This window comes from Taudactylus pleione, unplaced genomic scaffold (assembly GCF_031769625.1).
Source record: "Taudactylus pleione unplaced genomic scaffold, aTauple2 ptg000225l, whole genome shotgun sequence".
In the NCBI taxonomy this organism is placed as follows: Eukaryota; Metazoa; Chordata; class Amphibia; order Anura; family Myobatrachidae; genus Taudactylus; species Taudactylus pleione.
In genome coordinates, this window is record NW_028284627.1 from 9,517,450 (window position 1) to 9,541,632 (window position 24,183).

The window sequence follows — 24,183 nt, forward strand, 5'->3', positions numbered from 1 at the left end:
GAAGCACAACGGGGGACTTCAGAAAGGCGTCCAAAAAACGATGCCTATCTGAATCCCGACGGCAGAACGCCGAAGGACACCCCAAACGAGGTAAGCCCGGGGCATCCTTAGCGTTAGCCGCAGGGGGTGAGGGATGGGTTTAGGGATTGTAGAGGAGTTAGTGTTAGATTTGGGGGCAGAGGTTAGGGTTAGGCATCTCTAGGGGGGAGGGTTAGGGTTAGGCACCCCCGGGGGTAGGTTAGGGTTAGGCACCCCCTGGGGAGAGTTAGGTTTAGGGTGCAGGAAGGGGGGGTTAGGTTTAGGCAACACCCTGGGAGTTTTAGGGTTAGGCACCCCTAAGGGAGGGTTAGGGGGGAGAGAGGGGATAGTTAGGGTTCTTACCAGCCAGCGTCAGGATCCCTGCTGTTGGGCTTCTCGTGTCAGGATTTGAACCGGCGAACGGCGGTATTACATACTGATTCTGCAGTAATCGATATGGCAATGGATTAGAGTTTTTGCAGTATCTTGTGTAAGATATGAGTGTATTCCAGATATGTTTTTGAGATGTATATATTTATAAAAGGATTTGAAAATAGATTGATTGTGGGGAACAATGGATATTTCAGAGTCAAGGACACATAGGCAGCAGGCTTGTGGGGCAGGGTTGATTGCCGAGTTATCAGCAGTGATATAGATATCAGGTTGGTAACTACTATTGGCTGGTGGATATATTATTAATGTTTTGAAAGATTAGGGGCCGTATTCAATTAGGTGCGAAAAGCAGTTTTCTGCGGAAAAGTATCTAGAGTGATGTAATTTCGCCATGCGATAAGTTTCCTCCGTATTCAATTCCAGAGACTTTTCGCTGGTGCGGAAACTCAATGCAATGGGACCTGCAGAAAAATTTTGCCTATGTATAGGTGTGGAAAAAAAGTGCAGAATTGGGGTTTTGGGGGTGAAAGCTGCGGGAACCCCCCTGGACCCTTGGGACAGTCCTCCAAAGGTAAACTGCGTAAGTTTGCCCCATGTGTTTTTAAGTTTGCAGGTGCTTGTGGCAGGTGGAATTTTAACGATTTTTAAAACCTCACTTTAGCAACTTAAAAATATGCTAGCATCCATTTTCTGGCACCCCAAATTTGCTGGGACTACTTTTTTCACTATAAAAATATGTTAAATGCTATTCTTCATCACTTCTGCAAAGACGCTAAATAGCAGCTATTTAGAGCATTTAAGTACCCCAAATACCTTCAGCAGGGCTATTCGGGGTATCTAGAGTGATCCTCAATGTCAGTGCATCTTTTGGGGGGGTCTCAGGTTGATTTCCCCAAATCTGACAGTACTTTTCGAATGTTACAGTTTCGCCGGGTCCCGTTTTCGCCGATTTCTAATTGAATACGGGGATAAGCGGAGATGCGCGTGATACTTTTTCGCATGGAAAACCAGTGATGCCAGGGAAAAGAATGGGACTTTGATCTGGAATTGAATATGCCCCTTTGTTTGAAGTGATGAGTGAAATCCAAGGTGAAATGACAGAAAGACATTCAGTAACACGGACCAATACAGATGGTGACAATACTGGGGAGGATAGGTAGATTTGAGTATCTTCCGCATGCAGATGATACTGAAATGCCAAAGGTAGGATAAGTTTAGAGTATAGATTAAGAAAAGCAGAGGACCTAGGACTGAGCCTTGCGGTAATCCAACTGAGAGAGACAGCAAAGAGGAGGTGGATTCAGAGAAACAAACACTGAAAGAGCGATTTGAGAAGTAGGATGAGAAGCAGGATAGGGCTGTGTCCTGAAGACCTTGGGATTGTAGTGTTTTTATGAGAAGAGAGTGGTCAACAGTGTCAAATGCAGCAGAGAGATCCAGAAGAATAAGTAGTGACTGGCATTTAGACTTAGCTGTGATCAAATAATTCACTAACTTAGTCAGTGCTGTCTCTGTGGAGTGTTGGGAACAAAAGCCTGACTGAAGGGGGTCCAGTAAGTTGTGCAGGTGAGGAAAGTGTGTGAGGCGAATGTAGGAAAGTCTCTCAAGTAGTTTAAGAGGGGCATGGGAGCTGGGAGATAGGACAGTAATTTGAGGGAGAGTTCGGGTCAAAATTCTGTTTGTTTGTTTTTTACAGAATAGGAATAATCCCTGCATACTTGAATATGATAGAAAATACCAGGAGAGAAAGAGAAATTACAGATTTTAGTTAAGGTTCGGATGAGCACAGAAGACAGAGCACTATTGATTTGTGAGGGAGTAGAGGTAGTAGAGTAGGAGGATGAGAAAAGTGTAGAGCAGCGATTTTCAACCGTTTTCAACTCAAGGCACACTACGCAAGATTTTAAAATTGCCATGGCACACTATCCGGAAAAAACATATATATTGGCTCCCACATAAAAACACACACACATTGGCCTCCACAAGAATAAAACACACTACATTGGCCTCCACTGTAATAAAACACACATACATTGGCCCCAGAGAAATAAAACACACATCTATTGACCCACGCAGGAATAAAACGCACATACATTGGCCCCCACAGGGATAAAATGCACATACATTGACCCACGCAGGAATAAAACGCACATACATTGGCCCCCACAGGGATAAAATGCACATACATTGGCCCCCACAGGGAAAAAAAGCACATACATTGGCCCCCACAGGAATAAAATGCATATACATTGGCCCCCACAGGAATAAAACGCACATACATTGGCCCCCACAGGAATAAAACGCACATAAATTGGTCCCCACAGGAATAAAACGCACATACATTGGCCCCCACAGGAATAAAACGCACATACATTGGCCCCCACAGGGATAAAACGCACATACATTGGCCTCCACAAGGATAAAACGCACATACATTAGCCCCCACAGGGATAAAACGCACATACATTGGCCCCCACAGGAATAAAACACACAGAAATTGGCCCCCACAGGAATAAAACACACATCCATTGACCCACACTGTAATAAGACGCACATACATTGGCCGCCACAGGAAAAAAACGCACATACCTTGGCCCCCACAGGGATAAAACGCACATACATTGGTCCCCACAGGTATAAAAACGCACATACATTGGCCCTCACAGGAATAAAATGCACATACATTGGCCCCCATCACAGAGATACAATGCACATACATTGGCCCCCACCACAGGGATAAAATGCACATACATTGGCCCCCACAGGAATTAAACACACATAAATTGGACCCAGAGAAATAAAACACACATCCATTGACCCACACTGTAATAAGATGCACATACATTGGCCGCCACAGGAAAAAAAACGCACATACATTGGCCCCCACCACAGGGATAAAATGCACATACATTGGCCCCCACAGGTATAAAACGCACATACATTGGCCCTCACAGGAATAAAATGCACATACATTGGCCCCCACCACAGGGATAAAATGCACATATATTGGCCACCACAGAAAAAAAAAAAAACCATTGCTCCCCACAGGAAAAACAATCACATTGGCTGGAAACACCGAAAAAATTAAAACCACATTGCTCCCCACAAAAAAAATAATAATTGGCTGGCCCCCACACAAAAAATATAAACCACATTGCACCCCTCAAAAAATAAAACCATTGGCTGGCCCCCAAAGAAAAAAAAACAAAACACATTACTCACCACCAAAAGCAAATCAAACTGGCTTTCACACAAAAAAAATAATAAAAATTTTTCTGCCCCTACTTGTCCCTCTTTGGCTGGGGGTGCACACAGTGCAGAGCTGTCAGCAACGTTCAGGCAGGCGGGCTGGCAATGCGGCATTAGTGACCTGTGATGTCACGCCACCGCATCTAAATAGGTCATGGCCCGCGCACGCTTGAGCCTCCCAGAAGAGCTCAGCACTACCCGGTCCACAGTACAGTAAGGGCGTATCTGACCAGCGGCTCCAACTGTTGGTTCTGACCAAATTTACCTTGTAACACACTTGACAACCGCTCGAGGCACACTAGTGTACCACGGCACAGCGGTTGAAAAACGCTGGTGCAGATAGTTCATTTTCATATGTGGGATAAAGTGAAGAGAAGGTGCAGAGGGTTCAGGTAGGGAATTGAGGAGGTCACTGGCTGGGGAAGACCATGTAATTTCATTTCAGATCTTATCAATCTAGTCCTTGAAATAGCAAACAATATCTTGTGCACTGATAGTAGTTAGTGGGCTGGTTGTGGGAGGGTAAGAAGTGATTAAAATGTATTTAAAAGTCACTTGGGGTTAGAAGTTTGAGCAGAGAAGAGAGATTGGAAATATGTTTGTTTGGCAGTGTCCAGACTCCAGAGCCTTTGCTAGGAGTGGTAGATAGTCCTATATGTGAGGAAGTCACTAGGAGCAAGAGATTTACGCCATCGACATTCTACTTTATTTGAGAGTTTCTGTAGGTGTCTTGTTACTTTAGAATGCCAAGGTTGACATCTAAGTCTACATGGAGTGTGTTGGCTACATTCACTAATGGTGTGTAAACAGAATTGGAGATGCAAAGTTGTGTCTGTTTCAGATGCATCTATTGCATCAAAGCTGGCGCTGGTGAATGTATGCACTGGTCACGGTGATGGCTATGAAACCGAGCGTACAGATGGGTGCAGTCCGACCACAGAGAGGCGTATAACTCTCAGTACAGGCAAATATAGGTATTTATTTCTGTGCATGCAATTTCGGAACAATTACGTCTGACTTGCATTCAATGCTGTATTGGCCCCTTTGTATGTAGAAGATAGGTTTCTGTATCTTGGCCTTGCCTACCGGCGAGTTAGGCTAGTTTTATGTGTTAAATGATTGCTGCTTTGAAAATAAGGGCCAAACCACCAGACTCAGGCCCGTGCCTGCATGTCGCAGACTATTACATAAGGCATATGTGTATTCTTGGAACGTTAAACTGTCTTGAAAGATCTGAATAGAAATAATATTTTTGATTTATTTTTAATTTTTTTTCACCGATAAAACGTGAAAAGACAATTTTCTCAAAATTTATAGTTTCTATACAAACAGATTGGGCCTGATTCAGAGTCGCACGCAATTCCGATGTTCATGTACAGTACTTGAGCACCTATTTGTGCCTGCGCATGTGCAAAAAAATCAGAAATCCCCTACAGCGCATGCGTTACACAGAGTGTAAGCACAAAGATGCTGCTGTGATCAAGACTGACAGTGTCAAAAATGGGGCGGCAAAATGATGGGCGTTCCTGGGCGGTGACCTGACGTGAACGCAAAAAAGTTTGTCTCGTGGGCGTGCTATGGGAGTGTCGCGAGCATGTCAGTGATAGCAGCTGCGCTCACACCCACACAACCGCAGTCATGGATCCATAATCAGACGCAGAAACTGCACCAGCGCACCTGCAATAGGGATGGTGCAAGTGTCGATGTTGAGCGTGATGGTGCAATGATGGTGGAGTCTAAAGAATCACCAGCGGCATTACAGAGTACAGAGACACTGAGTTTAGGCTTCTCAGTCCTTGCGTATTCAGAAGCAGGCTAATACACCAGGGGAAGGCTGATACCAGCATTTACATATAATCGCAGTCGCGGCTGCTGGCAACAGACACAAGAGCGGACACAGCAGTGCCCACCGCTGAATCATGCCCTTTATCACTACTTTTCATGTTCCATATATCAGTTATGTATTTCCGATTACATCATCAACTTACAGTAGTCTAACACTTTAATGTCCTTTCTATGAATAATGGGCCTGATTCAGCAGTGTACTGCTGATCGCATATTACCGATTATTGGGAATCTGCGTGTGCGCAGAATGGGTCCTGCATAGTGGCACACAAGCCCTTCTATGCCTCTGCCTGGTTGACAGGCAGAGGCATTTAAGGGGTAGTGAGTGGACAGGGTCAGCCAGCGTTTCCAGAAACGAGGGCATATGCCCCATTTTCCGGGAGTGGCAAGCCCAGGATCTACATCGATCAACGCATTGTTCTGGGATCGCAAGCTGGCCAGCCTGAGTAAACTGAGGCTCACTCAGCTGGCTGGCTGCCCAGTGCCGTCCACCATCACGACCATCGATGGTCGCGATGGTGATCCCAGCCTGCGACCTCCGTCTCAGTGCTGGGATCCAAATGCAGCAGGGGGTGTCATACACCTCCTGCTGCATTTACATGATTGCAAGGTTCGCAATTGCAAAGCTGCCTGCGTGCACTACACACTACAGTATATGCCTGCGTGCAGCTTTGCAAATGTGATCCTTGCTGAATCAGGCCCAATGTACATTATGGTACAAGAAAAAAGAGAAAATTCCGCACAGAACTCAAAGTAGGGATAATAGTAATAATCATTAGTAGAAACCAACCTTTAGATTTTTTAGATACAACTGTATCAATAATTTTTGTTGGTGGTGCTCCCACAGCCCAGTATTACATACGTAGAAAGGAAAAGAGGGAAAGAGAGGGCTAGTCGCTGGGGCACTCTTAATAATAATTAAGAGTGCCTCAGCGACTAGCCCTCTCTTTCCCTCTTTTCCTTTCTACCAATGTACATTATAGCAACAAAAATGATTGCAGTCAATTAAGCATTTCAGCATTAAACAAAATTAAAGTGATTTTATTATGATTCTTTTTTTAACTACAAATAAACTTTTATTTCCTGATTATTGTCACTAAAGGCAGACATTTTATTGCTTCTACCACTGCAAAAGCTTTGAAGAGTTATAATCTCTTGATAAGATTATTTTAAGACAGCATCTCAGTACTGCTATACAGTATACTAGTAATGCCCCAGCATAGTCTTCCGTCTGTTAGTATTGCAGTATAAGGGTGTATACATTGTCCTCTTCTCCAATAAACACTGGTACATAACATACTTTTACTTGGCGTAAACATACAAGCTTTGAAACAAGGAATAGGAGTTTTTTGTTTGCACCTTAATTTAGCGGTAACACATGTTGTATGACCATGGATCATTAAATGGATGAATTGTACAACAACATTGGGCCTAATCAGACGTGGACACCAATGTGTTATTTTTTTACACAGCGCACGTCACACTGCGTATACATCCACCTTAGAATCAGGCCCATTATTATCACAATATGTACTATACATGGTCCACGTTTTCGCCATGATCCATAGTAATGACATAGGCAAAGTTTTTGTATGTAAACAAATGTGCTATTAAACAGTAATTATAACATACATATTTTTTTTTAAATGTGAAATGGATTATGTTTAAGTTTTTGGGGGGGCATAAGGCTTAAAATATCTAGTAACAGATTGCAAGTACTGAGACGGGTCATTCAGTTCAGTGACTTGCTGAGTATAGGTAAGGTGGGACATAGGGACACTGAGGTCATGTATGAAATGATTGTCAGAAATTATGGCACTGCTCTATGTTTAAAAATAAATTAGTACAACAATAATGTACGAAAGTTTAATCTAAAAAAGGGTATTGGACTGGTTAGGAGACTGAGCGCTTGATATTTCTACAAGAATCTACAAGAGCGTTTGAGATAGATACATAAATAGATAGATAGATATTAAAGAGATGAAGAAATAGATATTAAATAGATACAGTATGAGATAGGTGTAAGGGATAATAATGGCAGATGATAGATAGATAGATAGATAGATAGATAGATAGATAGATAGATAGATAGATAGATAGATAGATAGACAGATAAATAGATAGATATTAAAGAGATGAAGAAATAGATATTAAATAGATACAGTATGAGATAGGTGTAAGGGATAATAATGGCAGATGATAGATAGATAGATAGATAGATAGATAGATATTAAAGAGATGAAGAAATAGATATTAAATAGATACAGTATGAGATAGGTGTAAGGGATAATGATGATAGATAGATAGATAGATAGATAGATAGATAGATAGATAGATAGATAGATAGATGTGACAGAGCTTCGTGAGAGAGAAAGACAGAAAAATATGACAGATATGAGAAATACAGTAAGAGATAGATGTAAGATATAAATATTAGATAGATAGATAGATAGATAGATAGATAGATAGATAGATAGATAGATAGATAGATAGACAGATAAATAGATAGATATTAAAGAGATGAAGAAATAGATATTAAATAGATACAGTATGAGATAGGTGTAAGGGATAATGATGATAGATAGATAGATAGATAGATAGATAGATAGATAGATAGATAGATGTGACAGAGCTTCGTGAGAGAGAAAGACAGAAAAATATGACAGATATGAGAAATACAGTAAGAGATAGATGTAAGATATAAATATTAGATAGATAGATAGATAGATAGATAGATAGATAGATAGATAGATAGATAGATAGGAGACAAATATGACATACATAATTAAATAGATATGACACCGATACATAGATATATGACATGAGATAGATACAACATAGATAGCTATGTTGAGAGATAAATATTAGATAATTAAACATAGATATATAATGTAGATATGATATAGCTAGGTGGGTAGGGTGTGTGTGTGTGTGTAGACAACGGTACATATTAGAGAGAGATTAGATACAGTAGATAAATTGGCATAGACAGACAGTTGAATGGATGGATATGTAGAAAGAGAGATAATATAGATATATGTATATGAGAGATACATATTAGATAGACAGATATATGATTGTAGTATGTATAGCGTATGTATATACATGAAATATGAATATTTTGGAAGAATGGTAAAGTTGCAATCCCCCCTTTCATACTCTTGCCTTTTCCCCTGAAGAGGGATAGATGTGGTGACTGAGGCCGGTTAGCCAGTCATTGTAATTTGTGTTCACGGGGTGTTGTACAGACGCTTGTGTTTTATTTCCAGCCCGCAGGAATCCTGCATGATGTGACGACACGCATGCTCAATTGGATCCTACTGCCTGAACACTCAATACCTTTTGTTGCTTTTTGATTCCTGAAAGAAGCGGCTTGCCTGGTGCTCTTTAGCACAGAACTGCTAACTCATAATATTTTGCTGTCGCGAATCTCTTTCCTCCACAGTGGTGTCCATGACAACGGGCCAAGGGACAATTACCATAGGAACGGGCCCAGGAAAACTTTACCCACTGCTCCCAAAAGTAACTTTTCCAAAATGTCTCTTACAGATTACCAGCATTAACCAATTATAAATATATACTGTCAACCAATGTGTTCCAGGGTTTACAGCTAACTATTTCTCTGATTCATATTTATCATATAAAATAGGACGGACTTATACAATATTCATTAATAATTTATTTACAAAAGCACATACCAAAAATACTAAAATATATTTAGCTTATTTCCCTCAGACTTAAATTGTCTAGTACAAAAAAACATTTTTAAATGTTAGATTGCCTGGATTTAATTTTTTATCAGTATTAAAACAATTTTGAAGTTTATTAAAGCTACGTAAACTGTCTCAATTAAAAACAACCAAGAATAAAACCAAATAAAATAACAAAAAAACAAGGAATATATAGCCTCTATTAAAAAAGCATAATAATGCAATTAAAAAAACACAGCAATATTCTTCCATTAATAACAATTAACAGTGTTATTACCATATTTCCCATAATAAACAAAATTCTGACAAAAAAGTTATTTATTTCATTTTGTAATTAAGTTTTGTTACATCTTATAATAATAAATGTATTAGTTAGTAATGCTCTACTTAACTTTTTGATCAGTGAAATAAAATAATTCATGAAATAAAATGCAGTGATCTGAAATGAAATTAAATGCAGTCAGTTATCCTGACTGAATAAGACTCAGTGCACATAACACTTGTTGCTTCAGCATAGTAAAGTGGTTAATGACCCTGGGCAATATAGGCTATTAATGGATAGCATATTACACACAAGTACTGTAAATAAATATTTCCAATAGTGAGAAAGTATACTGTATGAATGCATGTGAGTTTCAGTCTGTGTTTGTATGTTTGGTAGCATGCATATTGTTAAAGTATATACCTTGTGGAAAAAAAAAAATATATATATATATATATGTAAAGGTGCAGCTTAATTTTTTTAGTTTATGTTTTAAACATAGTACTTTTAAGAGGTGAAATGTTATTTTAATTTTGTTCCATCCTAGGATTAAAAGTAGAGTTAACCGACATTATCAAGTATTTCCCTCCCTGTTATTATGGTGTGAGTTATGTGGTTATAATTTAAAAGTTTAGTAAAAAAATATAATATGTGTATGTATGTGTATATATATGTGTTACTTTATTCTAAGTTTATTGGAAGAACTTAAGTTACTAACTTGCACAAAAATATGCAAAACTCTTCCTTTCTTTTGCATGTCAGCAGTTCCTGTTAAATTCCTTAATAGCACACTTGTGATAATACATTTTCTATTGCGGTTTGAATTGCTTTGTAAAGCAGCTTAATCTCAATAAATTTAATCTGACCTGTATAGGAACAAGCTTATCAATGGCTGAACTATAATACTTTTAAATATTCTTCCCCTACCATTCTCACTATTTAGAAAGGTAATGTGTTCCATAAACATTGAGTTAATACCTTGTACAAGCTACAAATACGATTTAAAATTAAGATTTAGTTTAGGTCCTGTTCCTTTAAGATTTTAGCAGAACACTCTGGGGATTCATTATAGTACAATCAAAGTGTAAAGATGTAGTGGTAAAAGGCTTAATGGAGATATATATATATATATATATATATATATACATTTTTACTTTTGCACAGGAGTAAAGGATAAAGTTAATTTGCTAAAGATAAATAAAACAGAAGAAAAAAAATAGTTCATGAAAAAGAGAATCCAAATGTTCCAGAACTACTCGTCCCTTGCTAATAATCTATACATGGACGTCAGATTAGTGATGTGATTAATCCGATATCTATATCCTAAAGCAACACATCATCTCTAAACAGATACAATTCAAATCACAGGCACTTAAGTTTTAGGAATAAATATACGTATGTTTTAGTACACAGGCTAATAATAAACAGGATTAAATTGTAATATGATTATTATTATATATTTCTTAAATATAACATATAAATAATATATGCAATTTATTTTTTAATACTTTATGAGGGTTCTGCAGGGTTTAGATTGTCCAAGTCATCCCAGCCAGCCAGCAGGTGTATAAAAAGGAAAATAGTTGCTAAAGATCAACAAGTGATGCTGTGAGTCTTCTAATACCATATATATATCTATACGTATTCTCTTTAAATGTGAGCACGTTAGTGTCCATAAAGTGTCACATGATAATGCATGCAAGGAATAACTTAAATGTTCACTTTGGGCATCAATGGTTGTGTACCAAGTCATCTTAAACAATAAAACTTAATTGTGGTTGTCCTGATCTATATTTCTGTAACACGCTGCTGCAATGTCAACCTTGTGTGACCCCCTGAATATAACCCTTCGGGAAACTGCATGCCCATCTGATCATATTTACATAAAACTATAGTCTATATAAAAATAATTAATGGCATTTATTTAAAGCAATTATTATATATGGGAGAAAAAAACAATACTGCAGAGAGCATGTGCAGTCTTTGATGGTCAGTGAGCAGATAGGTGATATACTGCATGTGTCCTCTTGTTAATTTTGTAGGAGGATTAAAGTGTACCCCAGAAAAAAAGCCAGAAGAGGGGCTACTAGAGAGTCACAGAGCTGAATTAGTTAATGAAAATTAAACTTGGACTAACCTGTGGAATCCATGTCTGGTTCCTCCAATAACCCACAATGCATGTTCTTCCCATGGGCAGTTAAGAAGACCAAAATCCTGGGGATGTGAGACCCCCCCCCTTATCTCAGTAATGTACACAGTGATGGGAGCACAGAGTGAAAATGGACACTTGATAATCCAGCAGGGCAGAGGCAAACCAGTCACAATGTTTGCTGATGTTGCATGGGAAAAAGCATCATTTTATAGGAGTCCTGATGGGAGACATGTCATTGATAGGCCAGCCTGCCTGATGAATAGCTGGTAGTCAGATGGGGATGTGGCATGGCTCAATGTGAAGTCCTTTGTGATGCTGTTTTGAATAATAAAGACTTTCCTCCGAAAAGGGGGGCTTAAATCTATGCAATCCCAGCACTTCAACCCCCCTTTCTATTATAAAACCCTTTTTTTATTACCTAAACTTCCACAGGCATGCCCTCCATCCTCACACAAACTCATGTTCCAGTGCAAGAATCCACACTTTTCGCACAATAACTTAACTGCACACTGAAATGATCACCAGATACTTTTTTTTTGGGGGGGGGGGGGGGGGGGGTTAATTTATTGCCTGAGCAGAAATAAATATATTTACTGTGTTATCAACTATGACGTGATGCATAATATCAGCACCTGATGCATACATGTGTGTACAGATGATCACTGACGCCAGTTAGGTGCACATATTGCAGGAACTGTCTAAGTGTAGAAATCAGTTGTATTTGCAAAGTTTTGCATCTCCTGTAAATGTTTGTTGGGTGCATTTATGTCCTGTATGCCCTGCAGAAATGACATTATGCCAGGGGGTCATCCTGATGTCTTTCAGGGATTTGGGAAAATAATAGATTTTACATGGAGTCCAGTTTTAAGAGTTGATGCTGAAAGTTAGAAGTGAAAAGCCAGGGCTTTTGGGCGATGATAAAGTGGCTGGAGTTTTTTTTTTTTTTTTTGGGTGAAGAAAATCTGTGATTAGAATATGAATAGAGCTCCTGCAGTGGAAAAGAAAGGAGATTACAGCTGAATTGCTTTCACCATGTACAAGAGCTGTACTCCCTCCTCCGCAAACAGCAAACTATACCAGTGTTAGACAGGAAACAAGGAATCTCTCACTAAATCACTTTCCCTTACCAGAGATTTCTAAAGCAGCACAAATCATATCTTTTCTTCGTACTTTCCCCACAATGTTGTACCTGGAAAAGATCTACATGGTAACTCTGCTATAAAGAGTTGATTGCCGTTGCCAAACGCCTGATCCAAACCTGGGTTAATAAAGTTGTAGAAGTTATTTACATTTGAAGAACAGCATAAAACTATTATACCCTTGTGTAGTGACTATAACCAGGGTGTCGGAACACATTTGACTCAGGACCAGGCTGGCGGAGTTCAGTAGCACTGAAGTTGGTCTTAAGTGAGAACAAAAAGTAAAATACTGTATATACAGTGATGATATGTGACATCTATTTTAAGTGGCAAAATAAATACATGATTTACATAATTTCCATTTTATTTATTCCTGTTCTACCTTTTATAACATTTATACATATAGATAGTAAGCTTGCGAGCAGGGCCCTTCTACCTCTTTGTCTGTTTGTTATTACCCAGTATCATTTTAAATTTACAATGGGCAACAAAACAAATGTATTATTATTTGTTTTGATCCCCACTGTAAAGGGCAATGGAATATGATGGTGCTATATAAAAAACTATTAATAAAGAGGTAATTATATATATATATATATATATATATATATATATATATACACACATACATACAAACACATATATATATATATATATATATATATATATATATATACACATATATATATATATATATATATATATATATATATATAAATATATATAGTGCTACAGAGCCATTGTGGCACTATAATAAAATATATATATATATTAATATTAATTATTAATAATTCAGGGAATGTTGGTTCTAAGGTATTGCAATAAATTGTAAATATATACATGTATAGGAAGTGTGCCCTCTATTAATTGTTACTCTCCTTATCACTTTCCTTTTCATGACCTTGTGTTAAAGTGATGCCACTGCCTGGGACTCATTAAGGTCTCATTAGAGCTGACAGGTGCAGTAGAGTATCCTGACCTCAGCCTCTGTATAAGGGAAGGGTCTGCGCCTTTTCTGTCTTAACATTACTGTAGGTGATGACAAAACCTTTAAGCTCATTACTGCAGATAAAGCAGTATTGGTTGGTGTACATTTTGGCCAGGCTTTTTATTCCTCAGATTCATTCAATCAATGAAAAGGACTATACTACAAAAAAGAAAATAAATAATGGAAATATTCGTAATTATTGGATATTGGATTGTATCTCATTTCATTATAGTAATACATCATGGTCAATTTTACAGTAGGTTAAGCTGCATGAGTGCATGTTTTATTTTTATATATATATATATATATAATAGTAATTATATTATAGTGAGTAAATTATATGATAAGCTGAAATATACAATACCCTTTAATAAACTCCCTCTGCCCTGTGTCTTTTCTACATACTGTAATTACGTTATATGCTCACTGTATTTATGTATCCAAGTGGATTTATTTTATATACTGTCTAATTACATTTCTTGTTGTCAGTTTTATCACCCTGAAAGGCACTACAGAACCCTTGTAGTGCCTTATAAATGAAAGAATAATACACCCACTAGCTAATTTTTGCTGTCTATCTACTGAATCTAATCATAGTGGTGCGTACACACGGGACGATGTGCGTCCTGAACGAACATCGTCCCGTGTGTCCCCGGCAGGGGTGTGCTCAGTGTCGTTAATGACACTGAGCACCCACACTGAACGAAATCAAGAACGATTTTGTTCAATACCGGGCACCCTCCTTCATCCCCGAACATGTCCAACCTGACAATATCGTCAGGTTGGACAGGAAGTTCGGATGATGAACGAAAACTACAAACAGAAGCGCGCATTTGTAGTTTTCATTCATCGTTTTGGGGCAATACAACGATTTTTTGAACGATTTGTCATTAACGACAAATTGTTCAAAAATCGTCCCGTGTGTACGCACTTTTACACCATTAACATTATGATGCCTGGTAACAATCTATTTAAATCTGATGGGTGCAACCACTATTGCCCCCTAGCATGACCACAAGGTGACTGGCCACGATTGGCATGTTCATGTGGTCAATTTCCGCCTGCGCTGTAACAATACACCTTCTCTTCCACTAAGCCGAATATCAGGGAACCAGCAATCCACTGTGCATCTTTAAGTAGTGGGCACAGAGCAAGGCAAGCTTCAGTAGACTAGACACTGTGGTGTTAAATTGTAATCAGTCGTTGAAGTCCCCCGTTAATTATAATTTATTATCGCCACATACGTAGCAAGGCAATAAGAAATTATATTGGTTAGATATTACATTTCTATTGCAGGGACAGTGGCTCCGATAAGAGCCTGGCTCAGTGAAGAGGAAATGATAAAGGGATCACTTTGCGGCCAGGTGGGACCAGGCTTGTCTAATACGAATGTGAGGTCATCGGACCGCGCATGTTCATTTATACAGTTGGCTGGTGGAGAGGGAGCTGAAGGATCTCTCTCTGAAAAAAGTGCAAACATGTAGCCTAGAGTCTACAGTGGTAACGCCATCTAAAGATAGCTTTAGCTACAGGGGTCAAGTTCTGAAAAGCTAATCTTTCTGGAGCTTAATAAATTGGGCATTTTTGCAGACCCCATAAAAGTGGAGATTGCTTTTGCTTCCAAAAACAGAGGTACCACCACCGATATTTATTATATCTGCTGCTATATCGTCATAATTAATAGCCCCATACAGAAATAATGTGGCCACTTCTTAAGATGTGCCATTTTTGGCAAATAGCTTCAATAAATGGTGACCCTAAGAAAAAAATAGCAGGTATGGCCTGCACAATAAATGATGGAAATAATTATTAAAGCAACAACTGTCGCCTATGTTTTCCGGGAGTGGCAAGGCCATGGCAGCAGGTGTCAGACACCTCCTGCGGCATTTGCTTTTTAGCAAAGACAGAATTGCAAAGCTGCTTCCGTGCATCTTTGCAATTCCATACTCTGCTGAATCACCCCCACAGTCTGTGCAGTTACTAGTAAAATACAAGAAGATGATGAATGGTTAAAATATATTCCACTCATTCATGCTTCCTGCCGGCTACATAGAACCTTCCCTGATGTCACTGCTGGTTATTGCCAGTGCTGTGACATTTTCAGCTTTCTTACACTTACTCCCTTACTTAGCCCAATGAGTTTCAAGTGTGGGCTAAAGTTGAACGGTTGGTCAATAACTTTTACGTACTTGTCTCTTACCGAGTGTCCCCCAATTATTATTTGGATTCCTGGTACCAACTACTTGGTCCAGTTTTTGTACATGCATTAGATTGCACCTGCCCTAAAGGTGAAGGTTCCTTGACATTTCCTGACAGAATATTACCCCTCCCAGAAGACTACTATAAGGGACGTCACCAGAGAGTATGGGCCAAGTCAGATGATAAAGAGAATTAATTTAAATTAGGGAGTTGTCAGAGAACAGGGATAGGCGGAGCCTGTCCAAATGTCAAGGGTATCATCAATACTGTGCCCTGTGCTGCCCCCTGAGCGCATGATGTAATGACAACGCGTGCATGACATCATTACGTAGTGCAGAGGAGGTTGGGCCCCCAGCACGGATAAGTGCTGCACTGAGGATGCTCTGACTGGCTTTTCAGACTGCAGGGTGCCTGTCTGGAGGCAAAATAGAACGCTCCGAGTGGCACTACGGCAGCAAACCAGGCAACAGGGCCAGGGCCGGCCCTAGCCCAAATTTTTTGGTAAGCGAGTACATTTTTTTGGTACCCCCCCTATGCAGTGCCCCTTTTACAGTGCCCCCGGTAGTGGTCCCCCACTGTACAGTGCCCCTTGTGCCCCCAGTAATAAGCACCTTATATAGTGCCCCCAGTAGTAGTCCCCCTATGCAGTGCCCCCAGTAGTAGCCCCCCCTTGTAGTGCCCCCAGTAGTATGAGATACAAATACCTGTGCGGGTGATGTAATTTCTTTCATCATTAAATCCCCCAGTAGTAGTCCCCCCCCCCAGTAGAGACACATGTAATAATAATTAAAAAAAAAACACTTACCTGAAACCCCGCTCCCGCCGCTGCTATCAGCTCCTCCGTCCATCCTCCTGTGCCACTTTGCATTATGGGAGAGACGTCATGACGTCTCTCCCATTACCCATTGCGGGAGCCAGAAGATGGCTCCGGCAGTGGGCGCAGCAACCGATGAGCGTCTGTCAGACTCTCATTGGCTGCTAATTACAACAAACACACAGCTGCCGGCGGCTGTGTGTTTGGCACTGTGTAGTGCTGACCGAACACCGTCCGGTCAGCGCTACACACATGGTGCAGCTGTATCACAGAGACACAGTCTGCCCGCAGCCCGCATGGTACGCAGCTGAGGCGCCCTTCACTATGTGGCGCCCTACTCAGCTGCGTACCATGCTTAACGGTAGAACCGGTCCTGAGCAGGGTACAATTCCAGGCACCCTGTTAGCCAGAAGTAAGGGCCGTAGGACAGCGACGGTGATGCCTACAGGGCACAGCTCACACACCCCCAGTTATGACCCTGCCCACAAATACATTGAAAGATTGACAACAAGACTGGATTTTGAACCTTCAGGTGTTTTATCTTACTAGAGATAATGGTAAATACTCTTAACAGTGGTAAATAGCTTAATAAGTGGTTGTGTGAACAAATCCTATCATAAAGAGACAGTTTAGTAAACAGCTATTGATGACGGGCAGAGCAACTAAAACAGACCAAAGAGTGATCCGTAACACTACAGAGAAATATCCTACCTGATCACCTGGTTTACTCATTCCTGCAGACTTCTCCCATATGCATTGGACTCCATTGTCAGATAAATGGGACTAAAGGCTCATACACAGTAGACAATGTGCTGTATGAACAATATTGGTGAAAGATTTCCCTTGAACTGTCTGTAGTGCAGCACAGACGATATTTGGTGTACACACCGATAGAGATCTTTAAAGATATCTTTCAGTGAAGCCATCCTGCCACATCTCTGAAAAGGCAATTCTTGATGATATCGTTAGATTGGCCTGCATGTACGGATGACAAAAGACATCGTTAATGACCCGCGGGAGCGCGCATCGTTGGTCGTTCACTGCATACACACTGAATGATATATCGTTGAAGGATATCGTTATCGTCCATGAAAATCGTCTAGTGTGTATGCGGCTTAACTGTTCTGTAGGTGAAGCACAAATAAAGTCTTGTGGGAGACATATCACTATAAGATTTATATTCACTCCCTTCTTCAGAGAATGAATATTTACTAAAGAAAGAGAAGTGTATTCATACCTCTAACATCTATAAGTTGTTAGAGGAGGCCAGGGTGGGTTCTTATATTAATGTGGATCTGTTAGCCTCAATGGTATTACTGTATCTGAATTGCTGTATAGAAAGTGTGACATACAGAAAGGCTATATGTTTTTTCCCCAATGACAAACCTTGGATGAATGGCGATGTACGTTCTCTGTTGAGAGCTAGAGACGTCGCCTTCAAATCAAAGGATTGTTTAGCGTATACCGTTGCCCGGTGTGATCTGAGGAAGGGTATTTGACTTGCCAAGAAGGCTTATTCTGATAGGATAGGAGTGTCACTTTAGTGAATCTGGTGATTCCTTGTGGCAGGGGATTAAGCATCTAACCAATTATAAAGCTTCAAATTCGGGTGGACCCAAGGCAGGTGGCCCTTCGGCTGATGAATTTAATAATTTTTATGCTAGTTTTGAGGTTGCGGATAACACCTGTGCTATGCCCATAAGTGATCTTGCATCAGTTGATTCCTGGAACCTGGCTGAGGCTGACGTCAGGTGTTGCCTGCAGAAAACTAGTTCTAGGAAGGCTGTCGGTCCTGACTGTATTCCAGGCAAGGTTTTGCGTGAGTGTGCTCATCAATTATCAGGTATCCTAACAATTATTTTTAATCAATCACTTACCCAAGGTATTGTTCCGGTTTGTATTAAAACTGCTACAATGATCCCAGTCCCTAAAACCACGTCCATTTCTGGCCTAAACGATTTTCGTCCTATTGGTCTTACTTCATTAATGATGAAGTGTTTTCAGCAATTGGTTTTAGCACGCCTTAAGGGTGGCATCCCAGATGTCTTTGATAGTTATCAATTTGCATATAGATCTAATAGATCTACTGAAGATACTGCTCTTATGGTTCTTCACAAGGTATTGTGTCATCTAGAGAACAAGGATTCTTACGCTAGATTGTTGTTTGTAGACTACAGTTCTGCTTTCAACACTGTAGTACCATCTTTACTTATTGCTAAACTCCAAGCAATTGGTTTTTGATGTGCCTATCTGTACTTGGTTGCTGGATTTCCTGACTGACCATTCGCAGTCGGTTAGGTTAGGAGATCTGCTTTCATCACCAATTGTTGTGAATACAGGAGAACCTCAAGGTTGTGTATTAAGTCCCTTCCTATACTCCTTGTATACATCAGATAGTTATAGAGTTGAGGCAGATCAACGTGTTAGGTGGGGAGAGGACAATAAGTTGCTGTTAAACAGTAAGAAAACTAGAGGTGGTGGTAGATTTTAGGAGGTCCAGGGAAAGTGCTCCCCGTCCCTTATTTTTGAATGGTGTTGAAGTGGAGAGGGTTGGTGGTTTTAAGTTCCTTGGTATTAATTTTTCGGAGGACTTGTCATGGTCGTCGCATATCTCTTCAGTGGTAAGAAAGGCTCAGCAATGCCTGTATTTTCTTAGGAAATTAAAAGCAAGTGGATTATCTAGGCCATTATTGGTGAATGTCTATTGTGGTATAATTGAGAGCCTTTTGACTTATTCTATCACTGTTTGGTATGGGAATTCCAAGTGTTTGGATCACAGATCATTGACTAGAGTGATTAGGGCAGCTGAAAGAATTATTGGTCAGTCTTTACCTAGGCTAGAAGACATTTATATTAAAAGGTGTGCTTCGAAAGCAAATAAGATTGTCGCCAATCATAGCCACCCATGTCATTCTCTGTTCTCTCTTTTGCCTTCTGGTAAGCGTTTTAGATGTCTTAGGTGTCGCACTAGCAGGATGCGGAATAGTTTCTTCCCTGCTGCAATAGTTAGTTTACATTTTTTTAATTGTTTTATGTAATTTATTGATTGTGAGTATCTTGCATTACATTTTCGATGACGCATTTTATGTGGACAATAAATTGATTTGATTTGATTTGAAGTGTTCACTGCATTTAGTTTCCAACTCTCACACCCCGGACTTATGGTGTCATTGGAATCCCATTAAAATACTGTATTTTATATGGACACTGACAAGTAATCTTAGTTCTCTTGAAAATAACCATTGTAGAAAGATGCTTGATTAAAAAAACTACTTATCAACTATTTACATTGTTTTCAGCATCGACTAAACGTAAAGATGCATTAAGTGCACCATCGACAGCAGCTTGCCCAATTGTTTACAATATCTTGCTGATATAATGAGTTTATAGGACCAATTTGCAGGTGACGTTGACTGGTAAATCTCCCCCTTGGAGTTTTGAATCCCAATTTCTGAGACATCATACTACGTAATGCAATTACGGTCCTTTCTTACATTTAATAGGAGCTAGTAACTACGATAACTACCAATCTGGTGAAATACCATTACAATATAGGTGAAATAGGAAATGTTGGCAAAAAGGTGTTATTTACGCCATCAATAATCACCTAGTACATCTGCAAATTCTGTCTGTGTACTTGATAAACAGATCTTGCTCCCACATACATCACATATCTTCTATCAGTACTGGAGAGTGAAATGCAGTGAGTGCTGGACTATGAAGTAGACCTGATGTAAACACTATGGGCCTTATTCATAGATAAAAGTCGTTGCGTCCGTTCCTGCAACTGTTGGGGCAGCGATAATGTACAAACGCTATAGTGAGCCCTCCCCTTGTGTACCAGTATGCCTGAATGAGCAAACATTGAGACGCCCACCTTTAACACTGCTGGTGATTCCTGACAAGCCATCGTCTGTCACACCATTACCACCTACACCAGCCCAATGGCAGGGGCAATTTCTCAATCTGAATATGGCATTTGAATGCAGCCACTGTCACAGACACGCTGCAACATCCCATAACACACCCAAGAGATTGACTTTTTTTGCGTTAACTTCAGGCCACCTCCCAGTCACCTACCCAGGAACGTCCTTTGCTGCTCGATTTCTGATAGCGACTGAACCGATTGAAACAATAGCACCTTTATGAGTACACGCAGAGTAACGCAATGCGCTGGTTGGGTTTTCAGAGTGGTTCGCACATACACTAGCTGCAGAGGCTGCGGAGAGGGGGTCGAGACGCGACCGTCGGTCAGCGGGACCTGTGGCCAGATGGCAGATGATGGTTGGTCAGTGTGTATGAACAACCATCATCTGCACATATATATTTTAGGTGTGTACTCACCTTTAGGGCTCTATTTACTACAATCCACATTGGTAATGCAGATTGTAGTGTGATATTACCGACTGAATTCGCATTGTGAATTCAGGCAATATCACAGGAATTTACTACAAATCCCTTGCAGGGACAGAGCTTGCAAGAAAGCTCTGTCCCTGCGAATCCCCTTCGCACACTAGTCACGGTATTTTCGCAAAAAAATACAGTGACAAGTGCCCCGCGCATGCGCCAACCGGCCGCCATTGCTAAGCCCCACTCCCATCGCCAAGCCCCCCCCCTCTCCCTTAATTATACTTACCTGCATGATCCGGACTCCGGTGATGTCCTCCGGTCAGCTGATATCCCATACTGCACTGGGAGCCTGTCAGGTGATGACTGGGCTGCAGTGCAGCATGGGAGACCAGTTGACCAGAGAGAGGACATCACTGGAGCCCCGAACTCTGGTTCTTGGAGTCAGGTAAGTTTGGGGTTTTTTTACTCTTTTTTTTTTTTTTTTTTTTTTTTTACAGTGAAGCAGCGTGTGGTCTGTTTAGACCACACAGCTGATCACTGGGACCGGCTCCGGGCTCTGCTCTGCCCGTTAGAGCGGAGCAGGAGTCTGGCAACCGGGGGAGACCCTGGATAATTATCACAGGGCTTTCCCCCGTATTTTTTCAGATTTTATTTTTAGTAACTTTGGCCAGATCACATTTCCCATTACAATTATGGGAAATCCGATCTGCTTACGAAATATAAGTGATACTTAGGGGTGGGAGTAGAATTTTACGAATTCTACTCCAATTGCCCTGTAATAACTATAGGTGATACTAAAATAATTTGAAAAGGGTGTGAAAACAATCTTTTTCACTTTATTTTAGTAAAATTAATGTTAATAAATAGAGCCCTTAGTCACCCAACCGCTACTATTTACCAGTAGATCTACCTGTAGTTAGGTTTACTGTAGAGGTTTGATAACCCCACTGTGTGTTATTTTGCTTAACCACACCAGAGCTGCTGCACTCTGTGAATCTACACATCCCTGCAGAGAATGGCTTCTGGGCTTTCCCGGCTAATGTGCCATAACAGGAACTATCACCTCCTTTTCAAAGAGGTCAAGACAACTGCTGGGATGTAAACATCACAATCTTCATGGGTGGAATCCTATAATGTTAAGTAACCATCATACTTTGTAATTGTTCTACAAACAAATCTATGCAGACCACTAAAATGCTGAAATATAAAAGTAATGTGAACAATATTTTATTTCTGGAGAGACAAGACAACAGGGAGTAACTCTTTCAGGCAATTCAATGTTACTAAACATTCTGAGGCTGATTCTGAGTTGAGAGCAAAGCAAAAAAGTAAGTACTGTAACTGTATCTGGAACAAACCATGCTGCAATGTAAGGGATGCAAATACATTTATTTGCATGCATGGTAAATACTGGCTGCATTTCCATTTAGCCCACCAAGGCTGGACAGCTTTATTTGTACACTGCAATTTAGTTTCAGTTTGGACACACCCCTCCCAAATGGGTACCAGTGGCAGCTCCTGAGATGGGGCAGCAGCGCAGTCCAAAATTCAAATAGGGGAACCACACCAACTGCCACCCCAAACATCGCCAGCCAGGACTAACTGGCAGTTGGTTTGGCTCCTCTATTTGAATTTTGGACTGCGCTGCAGCCCCACCTCTGGAGCCACCATTGGTAGATACACACTTGTAGATATATTGTTCGCAGGGGCATATTAAGAGAGGAGGGGGCCCATGTGCAGTCACCGCCTGAGGCCCCCTCCTCTCTACCCGGCAGCGCACTGAGCACAGCACACTCCTTGCACTAGAGTAGACTCTAGTGCTATGCCAGAGTCGGTCACCGGGGAAATGGCATGGCAGACATTTTCCTGGTGATTTCCCTACTGTGCATGCGCAAAATGACTGGACAGTGGCCACCGTGCTATTTTGGCGGTGATTTGCACAGTGCAGCTACCGACGACGCGGGACCCCAGAGAAGTAAGTATTGAATAAATGGGGGCAGGGTGTGCGGTGTCCGCCCCCTTGGACCCAGGGGCCCGTGTGCACTGCACACCCTGCACCCATTAAAGATATTCCACTGATTGTTCGATAGATCGGTAGCGGATCGGCAGATTTGTACATCCGACATGTCAGCAAATGATGATGTTCACAGGCATATCAGGTTGGCCCTGCAACCAGCCAACCACCAGTACAACCGCCAACACTGACATCACAACAGGACGGGCAGTTGTGATGTCTGGCCAGACATATCAAGCGGTTGATTGGTAAGCGTGTATATAGCTTACCAAATTGGCCACGGGGTTGGCGGGTCAGCCATTTTTCTGGTGTGTATCCAGCTAAAATCTCTGCACATTTTTGTGTGTGACTTCTTGTGCTGTGTGAATGTATAATAAAGGAATAAGTCTGTGTCAGTAAGTGTGTGTGTCAGTAAGTGGTGTATTTCAGTAAGTGGGATCTGTCAGTAAGTATGTACCGTATATACTCGAGTATAAGCCGGGTTTTTCAGCACATTTTTTGTGCTGAAAAAGCACCCCCTCGGCTTATACTCAAGTCATGCCCGCATGGTACGCAGCTGAGTAGCGTACCATGCGGGCCGCGGTGCAGACTGTGTCTCTGTGACACAGCTGCACCGCGTGTGTAGCGCTGACCGGACGGAGTTCAGTCAGCACTACACACTGCCAGAGCTGGCAGCTGTGTGTTTGTTGTAATCAGCAGCCGATGAGAGTCTGTCAGACTCTCATCGGCTGCTGCTGCTCCCACTGCGGGAGCCATCTTCCGCCTCCCGCAGTGGGTAATGGGAGAGACGTCATGACGACGTCTCTCCCATAATGCAAAGCGGCCAGAGGAGCTGATAGCAGTGGCGGGACCAGGAGCGGGGTTTCAGGTAAGTTTTTTATTTTTATTAGGACTACTGGGGGCACTCCAAGGGGGGATTACTTCTGGGGGCACTACCAGGGGGGGATTACTTCTGGGGGCACTACCAGAGGGGGATTACTTCTGGGGGCACTACCAGGGGGGGATTACTTCTGGGGGCACTACCAGGGGGGGATTACTTCTGGGGGCACT

General features: G+C 41.1%; 2 protein-coding genes across 3 annotated transcripts in view; one reads left to right on the plus strand and one right to left on the minus strand.

Annotated features, from left to right (window-relative positions):
* Positions 1–11,661, minus strand: part of RFX4 (regulatory factor X4) — a 122,733-nt gene extending 111,072 nt beyond the window's left edge. For both annotated transcript variants that reach the window (XM_088478928.1, XM_088478927.1), the window contains exon 1: positions 11,615–11,661. In XM_088478928.1, coding sequence (XP_088335054.1) covers positions 11,615–11,657 — 43 coding nt within the window. In that variant the 5' untranslated portion in view covers positions 11,658–11,661. The remainder of the gene's footprint in view (positions 1–11,614) is intronic.
* Positions 1–24,183, plus strand: part of LOC148517249 (uncharacterized) — a 270,769-nt gene that overhangs the window by 108,214 nt on the left and 138,372 nt on the right. The window lies entirely within an intron of this gene.